At 37.5% G+C, this 24,748-nt stretch overlaps 1 protein-coding gene across 5 annotated transcripts in view; it reads left to right on the top strand.

The window, feature by feature from the left end:
- Positions 1 to 24,069, top strand: part of ZFP14 (ZFP14 zinc finger protein) — a 36,766-nt gene extending 12,697 nt beyond the window's left edge. For all 5 annotated transcript variants that reach the window (XM_037013844.2, XM_037013843.2, XM_037013841.2 and 2 more), the window contains one exon: positions 15,980 to 24,069. In XM_037013844.2, coding sequence (XP_036869739.1) covers positions 15,980 to 17,346 — 1,367 coding nt within the window. In that variant the 3' untranslated portion in view covers positions 17,347 to 24,069. The remainder of the gene's footprint in view (positions 1 to 15,979) is intronic.
- Positions 24,070 to 24,748: the final 679 nt, after the last annotated feature.

The following is a 24,748-nucleotide window of genomic DNA, read 5'->3' as shown; positions in this document are numbered from 1 at the left end:
TCAGGCTTAAATCTGTCTTCCTAATTTTTTCTTTGTTCAATGTGTTTTCCTTTGTTTCCCCGCTCCTGCCTCTTTTGGATTAATCAGGTTCATGACACAGTAAATTTAGGGGTGCATATATCTTTTTGAATCAGAGTTGTTTTCTTCAGGTAAATTCCTACAAGTGGAATTACTGGGTTGTCCAGTATTTCTAACTTTAGTATTTTGAGGAACCTCCATAGTGCTTTCCATAGTGGCTACACCAATTTATATTCCCACCAGCAGGGTAGGAGTGTTCCCATTTCTCCACATCCTCACCAACACTTCTTGTCTTTTGGATAGTGGCTGTTCTAACTGATGTGAGGTAATACCTCACTGTAGTTTTGACTTGCATTTCCTTGATGATTAGTGATGCAGAGCATCTTTTCATGTACCTGTTGGCCATCTGTAGTCCTTTTTTGGAAAAATGTCCATTTAGGTCCTCTGCACATTTTTAAATCAGGTTATTTAAAAGGTATTGTTATATCATATGAGTTCTTTATATATTTGGATGTTAAGACCTCATCGGAAAAATCATTTGTGAATATATTTTCTCATATTGTAGGTTGCCTTTTTGTGTTGTTGATGGTGTCCTTTGGTTACAGAAGCTTTTTAGTTTAATGTAGTCCCCCTTGTTTATTTTTGCTTTTATTTCCCTTGTCCAGGGGGACATGTCCAGAAAGAAATTGCTCGTGCATATATTCAAGAGATTTTTGCCTATGTTTTCTAAGATTATTATGGTTTTATGACTTACATTTAAGTCTTTGATCCATTTAAAGTTAATTTTTGTGTTTGGAATTAGTAATCCAGTCTCATGCTCCTGCATGTAACTGTCCAGTTTTCCCAACACCAGTTACTGAAAAGGCTGTCTTTTCCCTTTGTATATTCATGGCTCTTTTGGCATATGTTAATTGACCATATATATGCACAGGTTTCTGTCTGGGCCCTCTATTCTGTTCCATTGATATGGTTGTTCTTGTGCCAGTACCATGCTGTTTTGATTACTGTAGCTTTGTAGTATAGCTTGAAGTCAGGGAACATGACACCCCAAGCCTTGTTCTTCTTTCTCAGGATTGCTTTGGCTATTTGGGTCTTCTGTGTTTCCATATAAATTTTAGGATTATTTGTTCTAGTTCATTGAAAAATAGCATTGGTATTTAAAAAAATTTTTTTTTTAATTTTGTTATCATTAATCTACAATTACATGAAGAACATCATGTTAACTAGGCTCTCCCCTACCCCAAGTCCCCCCCACAAACCCCATTACAGTCACTGTCCATCAGCAGAGTAAGATGTTGTAGAATCACTACTTGTCTTCTCTGTGTTGCAAAGCCCTCCCCTTTCCCCCACCCCCCGCATTATACATGCTAATAATAATACCCCCTTTCTTCTTCCCCACCCTTATCCCTCCATACACTCCCATTCTCCCCAGTCTCTTTCCCTTTGGTAACTGTTAGTCCATTCTTGGGTTCTGTGATTCTGCTGCTGTTTTGTTCCTTCAGTTTTTCTTTTGTTCTTATACTCCACAGATGAGTGAAATCATTTGGTATTTGTCTTTCTCTGCTTGGATTATTTCACTGAGCATAATACCCTCTAGCTCCATCCATGTTGTTGCAAATGGTAGGATTTGTTTTCTTGTGGCTGAATAATATTCCATTGTGTATATGTACCACATCTTCTTTATCCATTCATCTACTGATGGACACTTAGGTTGCTTCCATTTCTTGGCTATTGTAAATAGTGCTGCGATAAACATAGGGGTGCATCTGTCTTTTTCAAACTGGAGTGCTGCATCCTTAGGGTAAATTCCTAGAAGTGGAATTCCTGGGTCAAATGGCAAGTCTATTTTGAGGATTTCGAGGAACCTCCATATTGCTTTCCACAATGGTTGAACTAATTTACATTCCCACCAGCAGTGTAGGAGGGTTCCCCTTTCTCCACAACCTCACCAACATTTGTTGTTGTTTGTCTTTTGGATGTTAGCCATCCTTACTGGTGTGAGGTAATTATCTCATTGTGGTTTTAATTTGCATTTCTCTGATAAGTAGCGATGTGGAGCATCTTTTCATGTTTCTGTTGGCCATCTGAATTTCTTCCTTGGAGAACTGTCGGTTGGGCTTCTCTGCCCATTTTTTAAATGGATTATTTGCTTTTTGTTTGCTGTGGTGCATGAGCTCTTTATATATTTTGGATGTCAAGCCTTTATCGGATCTGTCATTTACGGATATATTCTCCCATACTGTAGGGTACCTTTTTGTTCTATTGATGGTGTCCTTTGCTGTACAGAAGCTTTTCAGCTTGATATAGTCCCACTTGTTCATTTTTGCTTTTGTTTTCCTTGCCTGGGGAGATATATTCATGAAGAAGTCACTCATGTTTATGTCCAAGAGATTTTTTGCCTATGTTTTTTTCTAAGAGTTTTATGGTTTCATGACTTACATTCAGGTCTTTGATCCATTTTGAATTTACTTTTGTGTATGGGGTTAAACAGTGATCCAGTCTCATTCTCTTACATGTAGCTGTCCAGTTCTGCCAGCACCATCTGTTGAAGAGACTATCATTTCCCCATTGTATGTCCATGGCTCCTTTATCGAATATTAATTGACCATATATGTTTGGGTTAATGTCTGGAGTCTCTAATCTGTTACACTGGTCTGTGGCTCTGTTCTTGTGCCAGTACCAAATTGTCTTGATTACTGTGGCTTTGTAGGAGAGCTTGAAGTTGGGGAGTGAGATCCCCGCCACTTTATTCTTCTTTCTCAGGATTGCTTTGGCTATTCGGGTCTTTGGTGTTTCCATATGAACTTTTGAACTATTTGTTCCAGTTCGTTGAAGAATGTTGTTGGTAATTTGATAGGGATTGCTTCAAACATGTATATTGCTTTGGGCAGGATGGCCATTTTGACGATATTAATTCTTCCTAGCCAAGAGCATGGGATGAGTTTCCATTTGTTAGTGCCCTCTTTAATTTCTCTTAAGAGTGTCTTATAGTTTTCAGGGCATAGGTCTTTCACTTTGGTTAGGTTTATTCCTAGGTATTTTATTCTTTTTGATGCAATTGTGATTGTGAATGGATTTGTTTTCCTGACTTCTCTTTCTATTGGCTCATTGTTAGTGTATAGGAAAGCCACAGATTTCTGTGTGTTAATTTTGTATCCTGCAACTTTGCTGTATTCCGATATCAGTTCTAGTAGTTTTGGAGTGGAGTCTTAAGGGATTTTTGTGTATAATATCATGTCATCTGCAAATAGTGACAGTTTAAATTCTGCTTTACCAATCTGGATTCCTTGTATTTCTTTGTTTTGTCTAATTGCCGTGGCTAGGACCTCCAGTACTATGTTGAATAACACTGGGGAGAGTGGGCTTCCCTGTCTTGTTCCCGATCTTAAAGGAAAAGCTTTCAGCTTCTCGCTGTTAAGTATGATGTTGGCTGTGGGTTTATCATATATGGCCTTTATTATGTTGAGGTACTTACCCTCTATACCCATTTTGTTGAGAGTTTTTATCATGAATGAATGCTGAATTTTGTCGAATGCCTTTTCAACATCTATGGAGATGATCATGTGGATTTTGTCGTTCTTGGATGATGTTGATGGATTTTCGAATGTTGTACTATCCTTGCATTCCTGGGATGAATCCCACTTGGTCGTGGTGTATGATCCTTTTGATATATTTTTGAATTCGGTTTGCTAATATTTTATTGAGTAGTTTTGCATCTACGTTCACCAGGGATATTGGTCTGTAATTTTCTTATTTGGTGGGGTCTTTGCCTTGTTTTGGTATTAGGGTGATGTTGGCTTCATAGAATGAGTTTGGGAGTATTCCCTCCTCTTCTATTTTTTGGAAAACTTTAAGGAGAATGGGTATTATATCTTCTCTGTATGTCTGATAAAATTCTGAGGTAAATCCATCTGACCCAAGGGTTGTGTTCTTGGGTAGTTTTTTGATTACCGCTTCAATATCTTTGCTGGTGATTGGTTTGTTTAGATTTTTTGTTTCTTCCTTGGTCAGTCTTGGAAGGTTGTCTTTTTCTGGGAAGTTGTCCATTTCTTCTAGGTTTTCCAGCTTCTTAGCATATAGGTTTTCATAGTAGTCTCTAATAATTCTTTGTATTTCTGTTGGGTCTGTTGTGATGTTTCCTTTCTCATTTCTGATTCTGTTGATGTGCGTTGATTTTCTTTTTCTCTTAATAAGTCTGCCTAGAGGCTTATCTATTTTGTTTATTTTCTCAAAGAATCAGCTCTTGGTTTCATTGATTTTTTTCTATTGTTTTATTCTTCTCAATTTTGTTTATTTCTTCTCTGATCTTTATTATGTCCCTCCTTTTGCTGAATTTAGGCCTCATTTGTTCTTTTTCCAATTTTGATAACTGTGATGTTAGACTATTCATTTGGGTTTGTTCTTCCTTCTTTAAATAAATATGCCTGGATTGCTATATATTTTCCTCTTAAGACTGCTTTCGCTGCATCCCACAGAAGTTGGGGCTTTGTGTTGTTGTTGTCATTTATTTCCATATATTGCTGGATCTCCATTTTAATTTGGTCATTGATCCATTGACTATTTAGAAGCATGCTGTTAAGCCTCCATGTGTGAGCCATGTTTGTGAGCCTTTTTGCTTTCTTGGTACAATTTATTTCTAGTTTTATATCTTTGTGGTCTGAAAAGTTGGTTGGTAGGATTTCAGTCTTTTTGAATTTACTGAGGCTCTTTTTGTGGCCTCGTATGTGGTCTATTCTGGAGAATGTTCCATGTGCACTTGAGAAGAATGTGTATCCTGTTGCTTGTGTAGAGTTCTGTGGATGTCTATTAGGTCCATCTGTTCTAGTGTGTTGTTCACTGCCTCTGTGTCCTTACTTATTTTCTGTCTGGTGGATCTGTCCTTTAGAGTGAATGGTGTGTTGAAGTCTCCTAAAATGAATGCATTGCAGTCTGTTTCCTCCTTTAGTTTTGTTAGTATTTGTTTCACATATGCTGGTGCTCCTGTGTTGGGTGCATATATATTTACAATGATTATATCCTCTTGTTGGACTGATGCCTTTATCATTATGTAATGTCCTTCTTTATCTCTTGTTACTTTCTTTATTTTGAAGTCTGTTTGGTCTGGTACTAGTACTGCAACACCTGCTTTTTTCTCCCTGTTGTTTGCATGAAATATCTTTTTCCATCCCTTGACTTTTAGTCTGTGCATGTCTTTGGGTTTGAGGTGAGTCTCTTGTAAGCAGCATATAGATGGATCTTGTTTTTTTATCCATTCAGTGACTCTATGTCTTTTGATTGGTGCCTTCAGTCCATTTACATTTAGGGTGATTATCAATAGGTACGTACATATTGCCATTTCAGGCTTTAGATTCATGGTTACCAAAGGTTCTATGTTACTTTCCTTACTATCTAAGAGTCTAACTTAACTCACTTAGTATGCTATTACAAATACAATCTAAAGGTTCTTTTTTATTTCTCCTCCTTTTTCGTCCTCCTTCATTCTTTATATATTGGGTATCAGATTCTATACTTTTTCTCTATCCCTTGTTGGCTTTGAGGATAGTCAATTTAATTTTGCATTTGCCTCACTATCAGCTGCTCCACCCTCCCTACCATGATTTTACTACCTCTGGTGACAGCTATCCAACCCTAGGAACACTTCCATTTATAGCAGTCCCTCCAAAATAGACTGCAGAGATGGTTTGTGGGAGGTAAACTCTCTCATCTTTTGCTTATCTGGAAATTGTTAAATCCCCCCTTCAAATTTAAATGATAATCTTCCCAGATAAAGTAATCTTGGTTCCAGGCCCTTCTGCTTCATGGAATTAAATACATCATGACACTCCCTTCTGGCCTGTAAGGTTTCTGCTGAGAAGTCTGTTGTTAGTCTGATGGGCTTTCCTTTGTATGTGATCTTATTTCTGCCTCTGGCTGCTTTTAAAAGTCTGTCCTTATCCTTGATCTTTCCATTTTAATTACTATGTGTCTTGGTGTTGTCTTCCCTGGGTCCCTTGTGTAGGGGGATCTGTGGATCTCCATGGCCTGAGAGACTATCTCCTTCCCCAGATTGGGGGAGTTTTCAGCAACTACCTCCTCAAAGACACTTTCTATCCCTTTTTCTCTCTCTTCTTCTTCTGGTATCCCTATAATGCAAATATTCTTCCGCTTGGATTGGTCACACAGTTCTCTCAATATTCTTTCATTTTTAGAGATCCTTTTTTCTCTCTGTGCCTCAGCTTCTTTGTATTCCTCTTCTCTAGTTTCTATTTCATTTATTGTCTCCTCCACCATATCCAACCTGCTTTTAATACCCTCCATTGTATTCTTTAATGACTGGATCTCTTACCTGAATTCATTCCTGAGTTCTTGGATGTCTTTCCGTACCTCCATTAGGATGTTGATGATTTTTATTTGGAACTCCCTTTCAGGAAAAGTCATAAGGTCCATATCATTTAAATCTTTCTCCAGAGTTGTATTAACAATTTTACTCTGGACAAGGTTCCTTTGGCAGTTTATGTTTGTATATGGCATCCTGTAGTGTCCAAAAGCTCTATTCTGGAGCTGCTGAGGCCCTGAAGCAATGTCAGGCATCACAGGGAGCAGTACTGGGGGTAGGAAAGAGCTGTTCTCCACCTCCTGGCTCCTGTGCCTGTCTCCACTGCCTGAGCCAGTGGGCTGGGCACACACGTATAAGTTTCTGTCGCAGAGCAGCCAGATATGGATCCCTGCTTTCTACAAGCAGCCGAGATCCCAGTCTCCCCAGGAACTCTGCCTGTATTAACTTTCCAACCCGGTAGTCATGCGAGTCTCATGAAAGCACCATGAAATGTAGGTTTGTGCTCCCAGCGCAGATCTCCGGAGCTAGGTATTCAGCAGTCCCAAGCCTTCCACTCCCTCCCTGCTCCATTTCTCTTCCTCCCACCAGTGAGCTGGGGTGGGGGAGGGTCTCGAGTCCCACGGAGCCACAGCTCTGGTACATTACCCTGTTCCGTGAGGTCTGCTCTTTTCTCCAGGCATGTACAGTCTGACGTGTCCTCTTTCCTGTTGCTGTCTCAGGATTAGTGGCGCCAATTAAAATTTCTAATTGTATCCAGTTTTAGGAGGAAGCCTCTGTCTCTCCTCTCACGCTGCCATCTTTTCGGCATTGGTATTTTAAAGAACCTTCTTTAGTATTTCTTTTATTGTGACTGCTGGCAGTGAATTCTCTTAGGTTTTATTTGAAAATATCTTTATTTTGTCATTTTTAAAGGGTATGGAATTTTGTCTTCATTTTGTTGGGTACGGAATTCTGGGTTGGCAGTTATTTTAGCAGATGTCTTCTTGTCTTCTGGTTTCTGTCATTTACGTTGAGTAGCAATTTGTAATGTTGTGACTCCTTTGGAGGTATTGTTTTGGAGGGTTTTTTCACCTAAGACTGCTGTTAGATTTGTTTTATTTTTTGTTTTCACAGATATACTGTGATGTGCCTAGTTTTATATTGTGGTATATGTATTCTGTTTGAAGTTTTTAGGGATTTAAAAAAATTTTTCGACTTGATGTCTTTTGTCAGTTTTGGAAAATGTCATTATGCAGTCAAATATTGTTTCTTTCCCACTTTTTCCCTTCTCTTTTACTGGGATTTAGGTTACACATCTGTTACACATTTTTGAATTGTCCTGTTTATCTCTTATATTCTTTGATGTTTTTTTCTTACTCTGCTTTATTCCTCTGCTTCAACCTTGATTATCTTCTATAATCCCATTTCTCTGATCTTCTCTTCTGCTGTCTAATCTGTTAAAACTGTCTCTTAAATTCTTAGTTTCAGTTATTGTATTTTTCAGTTACAAGATTTCTGTTTGGATATTTTTAATGAATTTTGTTTTCTCTGGTTAAATTCATCTTGTATGTTTTCTTCAAATATTAAACAGTTTTGGAATAGCTTGGGTCTATTTCTGTTGTGTGTTTTAACCCTTGACTTTTAATAATTTTTCTCTTGTTTAATTATACCTGATTATTTATAATTAGATTCTGGACATTATGTTTAGAAAGTTATAGGGCTCTGAATGATACTGTTTCTGAATAATATGTTGTTTTTCTTCAAAGATGACTTAATTTGCCCCTGGTAGGTATATAGAGTATGGGGTGATCACCTTCATCTGTTCAAGAATAATCTGTTACTGTTCTTAGTCCTGAGTATAGCCCTTTTGGATTCTCAACTGAAAGTATGGGATGATTATCAGGACCATTCCTCTTTGAGGAAGATCTGGTCCAGTTTCTCCCCAGCACGGTATAACACTGCCAAAATCTCTATTCAGATCTTTAGCCTTTTAGAAGTTACTTTTTGTTTAATTTGTTGGTCATAATAGGTGCTCAGTTTAAGAGCCAGCAGATATCTCGGGAGGAATTCCATGCAGAGTATTGGCTAAATTCAACGTTTGCTTTCTCTCTAGGACTTTGGTTGTCTAGTCTTGGCTGCTTTGGTTGTTCATTAGTGTCATCAAACAGTTTTTATTTTAATTAACCTTTTTAGTTGTTTTTGGTGCGGTAGTCTAATACCAGCTTCTCCACCACAGTAAGAAACAGAAGTCTTCTTAGCAATCTTTTGTTATAGTATTTCTATATTTTAGAGCAAATACCATGTAAGTTATGTTATGTAGCCCTAATCCTCACATTTTAATACAGTGTATTAATATTAGTCATAGAGTTTTAAAAAAATTCAGTGCTCATACCAATCATTATAACTTACTTTTCTTTCTTTCTAGGTCTCTTCCCTTAATTATTCTTTACTGAATTCCTCATGAAAGGATTATAGCTCCTACTAAAATTTTATACTTACAAATTTATTTAAATACACATGCATACACACAATATTGTTATCAACAGTATGTTCACTGAAAATTTAGTCATCACTGTCATACATTTTAACTATTGAAGCATTTTAGTGTGTTCCCTTTTTATTACACTTCTTTTTGTTTTGTTTTAAAATTATTCTTTGTTATTTTTTCATATGGATTTTTGACTCAATATGTCTAATTCTAGGGAAAACAAATCCATTGGCATTTTTTATGTGGATTGCATTATTTTTGTTTCACCACTATATGTAGTATGCATCTGTTGGCTCTTACAGCAAAATTACATTTCTGAGGGACATTAAGAGTAGCAATCAGTCGTTAGATTGACATTCTGATAAAAGGCTAATTTTCTAGAGGAGAATAAATTATGTTCTTCCTCTTTTTGAGTAGAATTTTTTTCATCATGATTCAGAATCACAGTTATCTATTGAAAATACAAGCCAGCTTGTGGCCACACCACCTATGTTTTTGGGGTTCCTCAGGGAGGGACAACTGGATGGTACTTCCTCTGAAAGGGGCAAAATGGGCAACACTTCCTTTTGGAAGTCACAGAATGTTGCAGCACAGATGGAGTTATATACTGATCTCTCTGGCTGTCCTGCTGAGATGTCTTTCAGACCTTCTGTATTATGGGGTCAGCTGGTGTTACTCTGATTAATAGGGGCTGGGCATTCTAATCTCATGAAGACTGATCTGGATTAAGGGGGTTAGCCACCCAAGTTTATAAATGGTAGCTCTATATATTTGTGACTAGAAAATCCCCCAAAATATTTCCCCAGTCTTTTAAAGCATAAGAACCATTTACACAAATACATTTAAAATGTAGTGTTGATCCTTAATTCAAACAATTGCATTGCATCAGGCTGCTTATATCTCTGACATATAGGCTTTGTCTAATCTAGGTGATAATCTGGTGACTAAAGAAAGCCATTATAAATTATTGGAACAGAGTATGCACAAAGACTTTTTATGACTTTTGGAGTTCATAATTAAATACTTCAGAACAAGAAAAAAGAAAGAAAAATATGGGTGACTTATGGGGGAAAGACATTCTTTTTTTAAAAAATAGACCTCATTTTTAGAGCAGTTTTGGGTTCACAGCAAAATTGGGCAGAAGGTACAGAGACATTCCCTGAGGATGATTATTTTTATAAGTTACTGGGATTTGGTATCTTTTTCTGTGTTTACATTTTCAAAATACTTTTTAAAATTCCAGATTATTGATTAATTATAATTTATATCAATTAAAATTTATTTTTATGAATTTAAACAAATAGATACAGTTGTGTAATTACAACTGCAGTCAAGCTTTAGAACAGTTCCAAAGTCCCTTTGGAGTCACTCCAATGCTCCCAGTGTTTCCTAAGTTAAACCTAGCTTTTGGGCTAAGAAAAAAATTTTTTATGTTAAGGAGGTAACCTATTATTTTGACTGCTTTATTTAAAAAAAAATGAGTGCTGAATTAGATTGACTTGATATTTCTAAAATTTGAAGATGTCTCTTAGTTTTATGATTTTATTTCTCATTTTGTTTCATAGTGATAAGATTATTATTTGAATCTTTTCAACAGTTTTATATAGTTATACTGTGTTGCAAAAAAGAAAAAACTTTCCTATGCCATCTTTCCTCTTCTCCTTGCTTACTTCATTCAGCATTTAGATTTTCTTCATTCAAATCCCCCATCTGGATCACTGTCTTCAAGCCCAGAGGTCTTGCCAACAGGTTTCAATCCTGGGCAAGTTCATTATGGATTCAATGTGACCAGAGAAATTGACAGCAGAACGTTCTTTGGGGTGAAAGGATTTATTACCAGGCTTGTTCTCTGGTGGTAGGTTGAGCACTAGCATCCCTGCCTCCGCTCAGAGCACTGGGCCGAGCTCTCTATACAGCACAATAATGTCTTGTTGCCTAAAGGTGTGGAAGTCATAGCCTAGCAACAGGCCAGTTACATCATCAGGTGGTTTAAGTTCAGTGAGGATCCTGGCCATAGGAACCCCAACTTCCCCACACTCCACCCCTCCAGGATTCTCACCTTACAATCTACACATTTTCAATCTTCCGCAATGGTCCCCTATGCAAGAAAACTGGAGCACTGTAACCAGATTCCACAATAGCAAGAGAGGATAACAACAATTTAGAGATAACAACAAAAATTATAATCTCAAACCAGAGGAGATTCCTAATAACAAAATTATTATAATCCTCAAGCCAGAGGAAGTTCCCAATCCACAAAGACTTTAGGAGCAATAAGACACATATTTTAATGCCACCAACATAGGCAAATCTTGTCCATCAGGTAGGATGCATGCAAGAGAGTGGTCCTGTGATAGGACTGTAGCAGGAAGGGGGTCCCATCCAGGTCTAGTATACCATACTTTTACTCCTTTCCCCATGGGGGTTACTGAAGGGTCTATATATAGTGCTACTGGAGGTGCATGTACTGGCCATAATGATAAAATAAAACTCCCCAGTAAGATGCTTCTACCTTCTGGCCATTCAGATATACTACTGTGACCTTTGGTGGCCACTCTGCTGTTATTCCAGGAATACATGAGGCCAGCTTCCAGGCCTTGTTCCCAAGGTGCCAGGAGAGCCAGCCATCATTGGTCCGTGTGTTGAAAGGTCCAATTCATGCCCACTCAATGGAGTCTCCGGGGTTCAGTGCAGTTGGTGCTGGCAGCAAGATGTTATTCTGGTGGCCAAACCTCAGCTTCAGTGATTCTTACTTGGTTTGTACTTGCAGTTGTATAGGGGTATGACCTTATTCAGTTCTCTGTAATTCACAGTCATACACCAAGAGCCATCTGGCTTTTTTACTGGCCACACTTGGGAATCAAAAGGACTATGGGTGGGCTTTATAATACCCACCTTTTCCAGCTCCTGGAGAGTTTCTATAATCTATGCCCTCCAGGCAGTTTGTATTGTTCGGTATTAGTCACTTGCTGAGACACAGGCAAAGCTATGGGTGGGTGCCTAGCATATCCCCTCAGAACTGCCTTCACCACATGTACTCTCAGTCTGAGCTCACCTGCAGCAGTCTGCAACCATAGACTCTGCAGGATATCAATTCCCAAAATATACTCAGGGATAGGAGATTTATACATAGTATACTCTTGAGGGTAGATGCCCTATTCCCAAAGGGCTTTGGGCTTTTTTCACTCTGATAGCCTTATCCCCACATCCACCTGATAGTGGGGATCCCGGGGAACCACTCAGGGTTACCATGAATCAGTGAACATTCAACCCCAGTGTCCACCAGAGCCAGGACATGTTGTATGTTCAGTGGGGACCAATGAATAGCTATTTCAACATGTGGCCTCTGGTCCCTCAGGGCAGATAGCTTGACCTTCCCCTCAGTCAAACTGTGTTCCCCAGTCACCTTCCTCTGTGGGCTCAAGTGAGGTTGGCTCACTCTCCAGCAGGAAGTCTTGCGAATACACAGGCCAGACTTGTGGCTCTGTCTCTGACCTCTGCCTCTTTGGTCTTAATGGCTGGAATTGCTGCTCTGGTTTCAGCTGTTGCCATAGCTCTAGTAAGATCCTATTTGACTTCCCACCTAATTTCCTTACATTTGCTCTGGCCTATATTAAATCAACCCATATCTGGGTCCTTTTAACCTTTATGGGGCCCTGTTGATTCTTCTTGTGAGTAACAGGTCTTATTTCTGGATTCTCATTGCTTCAGCCTCTCCTAAGTCTGCTACTGTACATGTCACCTCACTTATGGGCTGCCCTAAGTGAGGGGAAAGAATGGCCACTAGAGACCCAAAGAGGGATGTAGGAACTGTTTGAAGTAAAATATTTTTCATCCCAGTAGTGAAAATCTCTTCATCTGAGCCATAATTCTCTGGACTATAGATGGCATTTCTTATGCCTAGCTCTCATAACACCTGTTGGAGTTCAGCGTAACAGGAGAGGATGGTAGATCACCCAGATTGGGGCACACAGCACAAAGTGCAGCCATAAGCCAATTGAGGAGGGAGTGACTCCCTCAGGTCTGATGTGCATTTTGTAATCGCTGCCTCAAGGTGGGCTGCACTGTCAGGGAAGACAGCTTTCCCATCTGTGATCCCAGCAGAACAATCCCATCCACACCTAAGTCCCACAGATGCAGGAGCCAAGCTGATATTGACTCTGAGGGCTTCTGCCTAAACTAGTAGCCCAAATCCACCAGCTCAGCCTGAGTATAGGGGTGAACCACAGAGTGCTCCACGACCTGGGGAAGGGGCTGCCCCTCGGGGAACTTTCAGCTGCTGGGTCTTTATTTTCTTTACAACCAGTGGGCGTGCTTTCAATACAGGAGGGCCAGTGCCTGCGGCACCACCCCTTCATCCTTCTCCAGCTTCTCCATTTCTGGGGCTAATGGCACCTTTCTCTCCCCTCCCCCAAGTGCCCCTCTGCTACAACCTTTATCTTTTCTACAGTGCCTCACAGCAATGCTACCTCAGTCATCAGAAGGTCTCTTTCCTTCAGCTCAGTGCTTCACAGCTGATGTTCTCATGCCACCTCCGCCTGTGCTTCCCTCAGGAGTTTATCTTTTTCCTTGATGGCCTCATCCTCCTTCAGAACACCTGGCAGCACTGCCATCTCTTCTCCAGTGGCACCTTGCTGCCAGCGCTCTCGTGCTGCCTCCTCTTGCCTCCTCTCACATCAATGCCATCTCTTTCTTCAGGGCATCCACAGAAGTTTGCAGCTTGTGTTCTTGTGCCACCATTTCTTGGGTCTCCTCTGTAGACTTTTTTAATACTGTGAGAAGCAGCCAACCCACAGTCCCCACTGCCTCCCAGGCACTCTGCTTCTCAAAGATCTGCTTACTATACCAAGGGCCACCCCTACAGCCTCAGGTGTCACCTCCACTTGCCTCCAGTCCTGGGGTGGGGCCTAGTCCACTAGGAGGCAAGCCACCTCAGACCACATACCCATTGGGGGATGATCCACTCTTTCCCCATTCACAGGGGCAGGCTGCTGAAACACCCCTCCCATAAGGGCAGCTTGTCTTTTTCCTTGGTCAACAAGAACCCTGCCTACTTTCGCCAGTTGTCTTGCCAATGGGTTTCAGCCCCGGGAAAGTTCGTTATAGATTCAGTGTGACCAACGAAATTGATAGCAGAACGTTCTTTGGGGTGAAAGAGTTTATTACCTTGTTCTCCGGCGGTAGGTCCAGCACTAGCATCTCTACCCCTGCACAGAGCACTGGGCTGAGCTCTCTATATAGCACAATAATGGTTTATTGCCTAAAAGTGTGGAAGCAGTAGCCTAGCAACAGGCCATGACATCATCAGGTGGTTTAAGTTCAGTGAGGATCCTGGCCATGGGAACCCCAACTTCCCCACACCAACATAGCCTTTTTTTTCTCTTGCACTCAGATGATCCCAAGTCATATTTGACAGTCATTCTTCTGTACTCAATATCTATCTATGCCTTTTTTGGTTAGGATTTCATAAGCCTTTCAATGTTAGCATGATGGGAAAATATTTGAGATAGCTTTCTAGGAAGCAGAAAGTTGCTATGGCTGTGTAGGAATGGAAAGGAGCACCTAGGAAAAATGTAGAGGAACAAAAGTTTAAATAAATGTAACATTGATAAGTAATAGTATCAACTCTAGTGGAGATAAGTAAGTCATTGTAGTACATTGTAGTTTAAAAGGTTAGACACAGACATACATATTATGTAGTTATGGGAATTAAATGAGTAACATCTATTGTGTATTTGGGGTTTGTTATTTAGTGGTAAATGAACTTAGAGCTTGTTTATGCCACTTATGAAACTTAGGGGTAAGAAGCTAATAGAATAACAAATGAGAAAATTAATAAATACATTATTCCAAAGTTGGGGAAAGTATTATAAAGGAGCAACAGGTTGCTGGGATAGAGCATAAAGTGCATAGACTTAAATAGGATCAGCAGGAATAGCTTTTCTGAAGTGATTTTTGAGTTGAGACCTGAAGATGAAGAGAAGCCAACCATATACAGTCAGAGGATTTCTAAGAAGGAGCAACCTGTGAACACTCCTATTTAATGGCAACAGTTGTAGTGCATTTTGTGAGCTGAGGAGCTGATAAGGAGAAACCTTATTATCCATGTTCAGGTATTTATATTCTAATTATAAAGAGAAATCATTGAAAACATTTGACTCAAATATTGATCAGCATCAGAATAATTTGCTGAAGATTGTAAATAAGTACAGAACAAAAGCATGCCCAGTGCCTAGTCCGTAGATTATGCTTCAGTCAGTTAAAAATGCCTCTATACTTTTAACATCTCCAGGTGATTCTTATACACACTTAAATCAGGCCTCCACTGATTTAATTTATTTCCCTAATCAGTCTCAGCTCCATTCCTGGGCTCTCTTTATTCTGTTTCCTTTACCTTTATTTGAAATGTATGAAAATACAGACTGTTCCAAAATATAGTTAATAATCAATAATGCAAATTAGGTTAATAGTAATGGTGAAAAAGGTAATAATATCAGTATAATGTGGAAATTATTTGGTTCACAAATAATATTCCTAGTTGAATGGAGCCAGAATAGTAATAGACCCACAACATTGAGCAGGAAAGGCAAAAGCCTTCAATTTGATGCTTGTTAGGTGCTCTTTCATCTCTGTATTAAGAAAACATCAAATGCACCCAGAGCTCCTTCCCCAGAGATACATACCATCAACCTCACATGGTTCCTAGCTAAAAACAGGTTACATTTTACCCTATTTCCACTTTAATGGTAGCCTCATCGGCTCAGGACTTTATTTTCATGTTCAATGTCACAGCACTGGAAATATAGCACTTCCACTCTATTTTTGGTTTTTTTAGTACCCATGAAGCAACCTCAGCCAGCAACCTTCAATCTTCAGCTGAGCTGCCTTTTGGGTTATCTCATGAGATATCAATTATATTTGTTTGCACTCTGCTAATAAAGTTGCATAGCTTTGGGTGGTCTTCTCCAGCCCTGTTTTCCTCATAAACTAATTTGGTAATGTGTAATTTTACAGAAGACAAGGGTTTTTAATACACATATGGTATTGTAGCAGAAATGCCTGTTTTTGAGATGTCTTAATTGTTCACTTGTAATAGGTATTATTGTAGCTGTCTTTATTTCTTTATAGAAGTTTTCTTCCTTGAAACAGGAAAACAGCATTTGTTTGCTTTCTTTCAGATTTGGAGTCCAGATACAGAACCAATATGTTATCTCCAGAAAAGGACATTTATGAAATATATTCATTCCAGTGGGAGATAATGGAAAGAATTAAGAGCTATAGTTTTGAGGACTCCATGTTTAGACATGATTGGGAATGCAAAAACAAGATTGAGGGGCAAAAGGAACCACTAGAGGGATATTTTGGGCAAGTGAAAATTACTTCTGAAAAAATAGCCACATACAAAAAGCATAATTTTCTTGCTGAATATCAGAGAGTGCATAATGGAGAAAAGTTATATGAATGTAAGGAATGTAGGAAGACCTTTATTCGTCGCTCAACACTTAGTCAACACCTGAGAATTCATACTGGTGAGAAACCTTATAAATGTAAGGAATGTGGGCAGGCATTTAGACAGCGTGCACACCTTATTCGACATCACAAACTTCATACTGGTGAGAAACCCTATGAATGTAAAGAATGTGGGAAGGCCTTTACAGTGCTACAAGAACTAACTCAACATCAGAGACTTCATACTGGTGAAAAGCCCTATGAATGTAAGGAATGTGGAAAGGCCTTTAGAGTACATCAACAACTTGCTCGACATCAGAGAATTCACACTGGTGAGAAACCCTATGAATGTAAAGCATGTGGGAAGACCTTTAGGCAGTGTACACACCTAACTCGACATCAGAGACTTCATACTGCTGAGAAGCTCTATGAATGTAAGGAATGTGGAAAATCCTTTGTATGTGGTCCAGACCTCAGAGTGCACCAGAAAATTCATTTTGGAGAGAAACCCTATGAATGTAAGGAATGTGGAAAGGCTTTTAGAATATACCAACAACTTACTGTCCATCAGAGTATTCATACTGGTGAGAAGCCCTATGAATGTAAAGAATGTGGGAAGACTTTTAGATTAAGGCAACAACTTGTTCGCCATCAGAGAATTCATACTCGTGAGAAGCCCTATGAATGTATGGAATGTTGGAAGACTTTTAGTAGTTACTCACAGCTTATTTCACATCAGAGCATTCATATTGGGGAGAGACCTTATGAATGTGAAGAATGTGGGAAAGCCTTTAGATTGCTCTCACAACTTACTCAACATCAGAGTATTCATACTGGTGAGAAACCTTATGAATGTAAAGAATGTAGAAAGCCTTTTAGACTGCTCTCACAACTTACCCAGCACCAGAGTATTCATACTGGTGAGAAACCTTATGAGTGTAAGGATTGTGGTAAGGCTTTTAGACTTTATTCTTTTCTTACTCAACACCAGAGAATCCATACTGGTGAGAAACCTTACAAATGTAAGGAATGTAAGAAGGCATTTAGACAACATTCACACCTTACTCAGCATCAGAAAATTCATAATGGAATTTAATACAAGAAAGCTTTTATGTTACAGAACAAATTCATTTTTGAGAGAATATTTCATGCTCACAACTAAGCATAAATTTTTATATTACAAAAAAGATTTGCTTTAAAATCCTATCACCATTCAAACATTGTTTTATCTTCAGCAAATTCATACAAGAGAATAATGTAATGAACATAGGAAAATATCCAGCATTATCATCATCTCCATTTCCCTATTATATTACCAGTATGTTATTGGACAAGGTACTTACACTTCTGCGCCTCATTTTGCTCACTTGTAAAATGGTGATAATTGTACCTATGTGTATTAGTTATTTATTGCTTTGTAGTAAATTATCACAAACATAGAAGCTTAAAATAATACATATTTATCATCTCACATTTCCCATAGGTCAGGAATCTGGGCATAACTTAGATGATTCTCTGCCTCAGGGTCTCTCGCAAGGCTAGAATCAAGGTTTCAGCCAGGGTTGGGTCTCATCTGAAGGCTCCTCTAGGGAAGGGATCTGCTTCCAACCTCACATGGTTGTTGGCTGAATTAATTTCCTTACTCAACACCAGAGAATCCATACTGGTGAGAAACCTTACAAATGTAAGGAATGTAAGAAGGCATTTAGACAACATTCACACCTTACTCAGCATCAGAAAATTCATAATGGAATTTAATACAAGAAAACTTTTATGTTACAGAACAAATTCATTTTTGAGAGAATATTTCATGCTCACAACTAAGCATAAATTTTTATATTACTGCTACTGCAGTCACTGAGGTCCTCAGTTTCTATCTGGATGTTGGCTGAAGGCTGACCTCAGTTCCTTGCCACATGGGCTTCTTCAGCATGGCTGCTTGCTTCATCAAAGTGTGCAAGCCAAGAAGCCAGTAGAATCTGCTGACATCATAGGAGTTATCATCTTGTGTAATCTAATCACCAAAGTAAATTTCATTTAGTACCATCTCATCACCTTTTCTGTCTTCTACTCGTTAGAAGCAAGTTACTGGGCCATCCTATACTCAAGGGAATATGATTATACAAGAATATCAGGAGGCAAGAATCATTGAAGGCCAATTAGAGTCAGCTTGCCAAGCTGTATAATAGGATTGTTTTAAGGATTAAGTAGTTAAGACCTGGAGAAATGCCACATAGCATGTCTTCTGTATATATTATCTATAATTATTATCATTAGCATTAGTGAACTCATATGAATGGATATCCTATAGAATACATGTAGAAATGCCTCTTGTCACTACTTAGTACTTAACAAGATAATTTATGCTGAATAAAATCTAGGAGGTTACATGAGAGGCTGTTCATCATGAGCTGCATCAGTGATGGTTAAGAGTGCAATTGTTGAGGAATCAAAGTGAAATTATTTTCTCATAATAAATTTCCAAAAATAAATGTTTTACAATTCCTATTGTTTGACCACTGTTCAAGATGAATTAGAAACTATCAAAAAGATAGCAAAAGGGAAATGAGTCACTTGGAAATATAGTGTGTGTGTGTGTGTGTGTGTGTGTGTGTGTGTGTGCATAAAACCCTTGTATAAAAAATTTCCATTATAGTCACTATACTTTTTTAAGTTAAAGTATCATTCATATACAATTTCTTGTTGGTTGCAATTATACAACACAGTGTTTCAACAGTTACTAATATTATTAAGTCCTCACACCCTCTAGTGCAGTCACTATCAACATAGTAAGATGTTACAGGATCATTAACTGTATTTGTTCTGTATTCCTGTCCCTGTGACCAACTTACATTGTGATTGTGAATTGTATAGTTGATACATTTTTTGATGCTTAAATTATCCCATCTCCAACCAGTGGGAATTGGGTTTTTTGACATGATCTCATTAGTAGTTTGATAGTTTACTTGGTTCAGCTGCACAGTTTGGTCAGCTATGGGAGATGCTTGGGCAACAACTCATTCTGAAAATTGATAAATAAGGGCAAAAAATACACATTTTGGTTTTTCCATGTGAACCATGTTTCAGGGCCACCAGAAGCTTCTCAAATGAAAGTTTTTTTTAATTTAAAAGATCTAACAAGTAATTAAATACAGAAATTTTGATAGGATTAGAAAAATCACTATTTTCTAGTTCCTGAATGGAACAATGGGTCCACAAAATGATCTTCAACCAGTATTAAAACTATTTGGTAAAATATTTTCTAGTGAAAACTTTATACTAGATTTGTCAAGCTCTGAGCCCTTTGATAAGTGGGAGTATCAGACAATGTCCATCTCCTGTTATAATGCAATAGGAAGTACACATCATTACCTATGAAGCCTTATTGTCAAAGTAATGGACTGAAGGAACCAAACCTCTACATCAAATTCTTTAAAACCAAGAATTTGGGGAGTAGATGAACAGAGTAAGTAAGTGGCACCATAAGGAATCAGACAAATAGATCCAGAATATGTAAGTTTTACAAAACAATTGACCTGATTCTTTCTAATGAGTGGCATGAAAAAAAGAAGGGAAACTTAACAAAAGAGACTTCAGAGGCATCAACTAAATTCTGTGTGTGGGCATTAGTTGGACCTAGTTTGAAGAAAATATGAAAGGACATTTTGGAGACAGTGGGAGAAATGTGGATATGCAGTGAGTATTAGATGTTTAGAAATATTAATTTTGTTAGGGATGATAACATGGTTATTAAAAAAATAAAACTTACATGCTACAGATACATACCTATTATGAAATGATAAAATATCCAGATTTGCACTAAAATACTCCAGCAAAATAAAAAGAATTGGCAAAGAGAGCTGGACAGTAGACTGGCAAAATGTTGATAATTACTGAAGTGGAGTGGTTTGTTGAAGGGATTCAGTGTTCTAATTTTTTACTTTTTTATGTTTGAAAGGTTCAATAAAAAATTTTAAAATAAAAAATTATAGACTACTTAGAAATGATTGTTAATGCCTGCGTATTTAAACTTCACAGTTGTCACCAAAGTTCTCTTCAGCAAGAAATTAATGCCCTTTAATGCATTAAGGAACCTGTGGGCCCAGGTTCATCTTCACTTACCCACAGCAGTCAGTGCAAGGACTAATCACATAGGTAAATGTGTTAAAGGAATTAGTAAGCATTTATATCAAGAAATGGAACAAAATAAAACCAACACTGGTAAAGAGAAGCAAAGTACAGTTAAAAGTGGAAATTAAGAGACTGGACAATAATAGACTTAACTCAGTGTTAATAATGACTAGATTTTGGCAGGTCTAAATAGGAAAAGAAAATGAATACATTTAGGGCATTAATGATAAAGGTGACATAACTAGATTAGCAAGGAAATTTTGTTTTAATTATAGGGTAATACTAAATGTATTCCAGTACATGTAAAAATATAGAGGTATTACTTTTTTCTGTAAGAGTATATTATCATGAGTGACTGCTGTAAAGCCCAAATAGGCCAAAAAACTATGATGTGTGTGTATGAACTCCTTGTTGAAGAAAAAAAATATAATTGTACAGGTGAAAGCCTTAAGGAATAGATAATCCTTAACAAGATCTTACCAATTAATTCTGCACAGCTGAAATAATCCTGATACTAAACTAGATGAAGATAATTCCTATAAAGCAAAATCTAGTCCAGCTTCATTTATGAATATTTTATTCTTCATAATTCTAAATAAGGTATTTAAAATGTAGGACAAAATCAGTCTTTACTCATAGGTCAGTGTGTTGGCCTTTCCCAAGTACCAGATCCCTCCGGAAGACCTGTGTTATAGCATAAGGCCTTCACCCAACATTCTCAACAAGTTTGTTTTCAGGGAATTGTCCTCGATAATATTTGAAAATAGGATTTCTTGGGAAAATGTGTAAATGAGGCAAAGCATAAAAAATCTACTTTGGGAAAATCCAAGTACACATTATGAGCCTGTCAAAAGATACAAAGATATTTTTATTTAACACATTGTGTCTCAAGTTTACTTCATTATGGAATTCTCACTCCCAATATCTTTTAACACCTTTAGAAAGTGAGCCACTTTGGTAGATGCTACCATAACCACAATGAATGTCTGCAAAGATGTCATTTCAGAAGTTATGGTGAGTGATTGTGTTGGGAGGGGGTGAGGCAGGGCAATTTTCTTTCCAGCTCCCATATTCTAAAAACTACCTGCCTGAATGGAGAGCTAATGCTTTTCCATAGACTGCAAAAATTCCAGCCTGGTCTTTGATATGTATATATTAAACATGCTTAAATAGTCTATTAAATAGTGATTAGGACATAAATGATTTTTTCATTATAATAAAAACGCTATATTGAATACCATTTTGTGTATTTTCTGATTTCTTTAAAAAGCGATGAATCTCTCTAAGGTGCATATCTAGAAGTGAAACGGTTGCTGTAGGCTATATGTACTTTTAGCTTCACATACTGGGGGATTATTGCTCCATCACTGCACCAATTTTGAATCCTTCCAATCACTGAATATGAGTGTCTGTATTTCCCTAGCTCTGTGGATTTCAGTATTTAATTTCCCTGGTTACAAGTATTTTTTTTCATGTATTGGCCATTCATGTTTCCTTTACAGTGCTTTTTTTATTCACACATTTTTCTCTATTTTAGGTTATCTGATTGGTTTTTCAGGATTCTTAAAATATTCTGGGATTACACATTGGTAAACATTGGACTTATTTTCTCTCAAGGTGGCTTGTGTCATAACTCTGTTAAGGTGTTCATTGCTTTGCTGACATTTTAAATTTAGATACAGTTTCATTTACAACTTATCAGATACTCATCTTTATTTCTTTTTAGTCTTTTATGTTTCCTGCCAAATGGTTATGGCATATGTAAATATAGGAATATTTTCTCTCAGTATTTACATAATTTATTTTATATACATTATTGCAGTAGCTGGAATTTTCAGAATGAAATTGAGCTTTAATGGGGATAGCAGACATTTCCCTCATTTTTCCAGTCTAATGGAAATCACATATCTATTTAAGCATGTAGTGTAATGCATCTTGATTAGAGTAGTCTTTGTGATATACAAGTAATTCATTTAGTCCCTAATTTATTGCCTGCTAGGGTTTGTTGGAAGCTATTTTATCATATGTTGATGTGAACATGTTTTTCTCGATGAATTTTCTGATATAGTAAATTATACAGATTTCTTGACAAATTCAGGGGTTCCTATCACCACTCTTAGGTTCAGTTATTCACTAGAACAACTCAATTTGGGAAAGTAGTACACTTATGATTAATTTTATTATAGTGAAAAGATACAAAGTATAATTGGCTACAGAAAGAGATGCATAGAGCAGAGTGCGGGAGATCACATGTGGAGCTTCCAGTCATCTCTGCCTATGGACCCACGGATGGCATTACCTCCTCCTGACTGTGACATGACAATTCTAATGGGAAAGCTTACTCAAGCCTTTGGTCACCAAGAGTTTTTATTGGGGTTTGATCACGTTCTGTGCATGAAACTGATATTTAGTCTTCAGTTCCTTGAAAGTAAAGCTCATACGTTTAGTCTCAGTTCCTCCAGAAATCAGAACTGATAATTTTTCCCAATGCCCCATTGTAAATTACATCATTAACTGTGGCCCGTGCAAACCAAGACACTCCTATCAGGCAGGGCATTCCAGGGGTGTAGAAATTACTAGCAAGTCTAAAAACATGCTGCTTGCAATTAAGATCTTGTGTATTGTGCTCAGATGCTTTTCTTGAGACGATATTGAACTTGATGTTATCACATTGGGCTGACACCAAGAATCAGTGTAATGTGAGCTTAATCAGAGCAGAGTTGCAAGTCTAAGTGAATTTTATGTTTGCCTGTATTCCATTTTGCCAATTTATAGGAAAAAATGATGTCTTAAAGGCGGCGGGCAGTTCAGAAGAAGTACAGCAAGTCCCCCTTATCATGGTTTTGTTTTCCATAGTTTCAGTTACTGATGTTCAGTCATGGTCTGAAACTATTAAATGGAAAATTCCATAAATAAAGAATTCATAAGTTTTAAATTGTGTGCTATTCTGAATAGTGTGATGAAATTCTGCACTCTCACACTCAGTCCCACCCTGGACATGAATCATACCTTCATCCATATCCTTGCTGTAGAGACTACCCACCCATTAGTCACTTAGTAACCATCTCAGTATCACATAATTTTTATCTCAGTTATTCACAAAACTTTTATAGCAGTATGTTCTATTTTATTATTAGTTATTGTTGTTAATCTCTTACTGTGCCTAATTTATAAATTAAACTTTATCGTAGATGTGTATAAGAAAAAACATGGTATATATAGGGTTATGTACTATGTGGTTTCCAGCATCCACTTGGGGTCTTGGAATGTATCCCCTGTGGATAAGGGGGGGACTACTGTATTATTGGAAGAGGAAAATAAAAGAGGAAGATATCCTACTACACCAAGGGATAGAAAGAAACTTGTTATTTTTTATTATATATAGGTAATATATGCTTAATTGGTCCTACTATATTACCATTCTCTTTTGTAAAAGTCTAACATGTAGGTATTTTAAGGATACATAATATGTTCTACAAAATTTACACATCAAATAGTTAAAAATAAATTGCTGAATCAATAGAAACTATAAAAATGCTGTTATATTTTCAGACATCTTTTAATTAGTCCTACTAATAATTATTACTAATTGCTACTGTTAACTAGTCCTATTATGTTGTTGAAATGATAGTATGTATGTAACAGAAAAGTAAATAACAATTTCAAATAAACCCTTTATGTATTAATACATATGTGTATCATTATTATATATAATACTATTATGAGAGGCTTTTGTTTATTTTATATGGATAAGCCCAAGGTTGCCTCTCTAAAAAGTTGATCATCCTATCATCCAGTGCCCATTTTAGATTTAAGCCAAACTCCTTACTTGCTGTGCTACAAACTACATTTCCCAGGACATTTTGTTGGTAATCTTTCTTGCCTATATTTCATTTGAAGTGGGAGGGGCAGGAATAAAGACATTCAAAAGGAAATGAAAGCTAACAACCTGTAGGTGCCTATTCATTAAATATTTTATATTCATTTTCTTTTTAACTGATTTTCATCAGTTCCCTAAATTTTTGTGTAGCTCTTTACTGAAATGAATCTTAAGGACAAATCTCAGCTAAAGGAAATATGTTCCCTTTCTCTAAGAATCTTGTCTTTATAGGTCATATATTTTTAAAACAATGGGTTCTTCTACCTTCCCATTATTCAAGAACACAGTCCTTCAGATTCTTACCTCTTCAGTAGCCCAAGTGTTACTTAGTATTTCTCTGCTATAACCAATACATTCAGAACTTAGGCCTTTGGGCCCTATTTACTTTTTTGAGGTAAGTACTGACATGCAACAAAAACCTTCAGTCTTATTTAATAGACAACTTCAAAAAGAAGATAAAAGAATGACCAATATGCCCATGAAAAGA

This window comes from Manis javanica, chromosome 17 (genome assembly GCF_040802235.1).
Source record: "Manis javanica isolate MJ-LG chromosome 17, MJ_LKY, whole genome shotgun sequence".
Classification (NCBI taxonomy): domain Eukaryota; kingdom Metazoa; phylum Chordata; class Mammalia; order Pholidota; family Manidae; genus Manis; species Manis javanica.
This window is presented reverse-complemented; position numbering and strand designations above follow the sequence as displayed.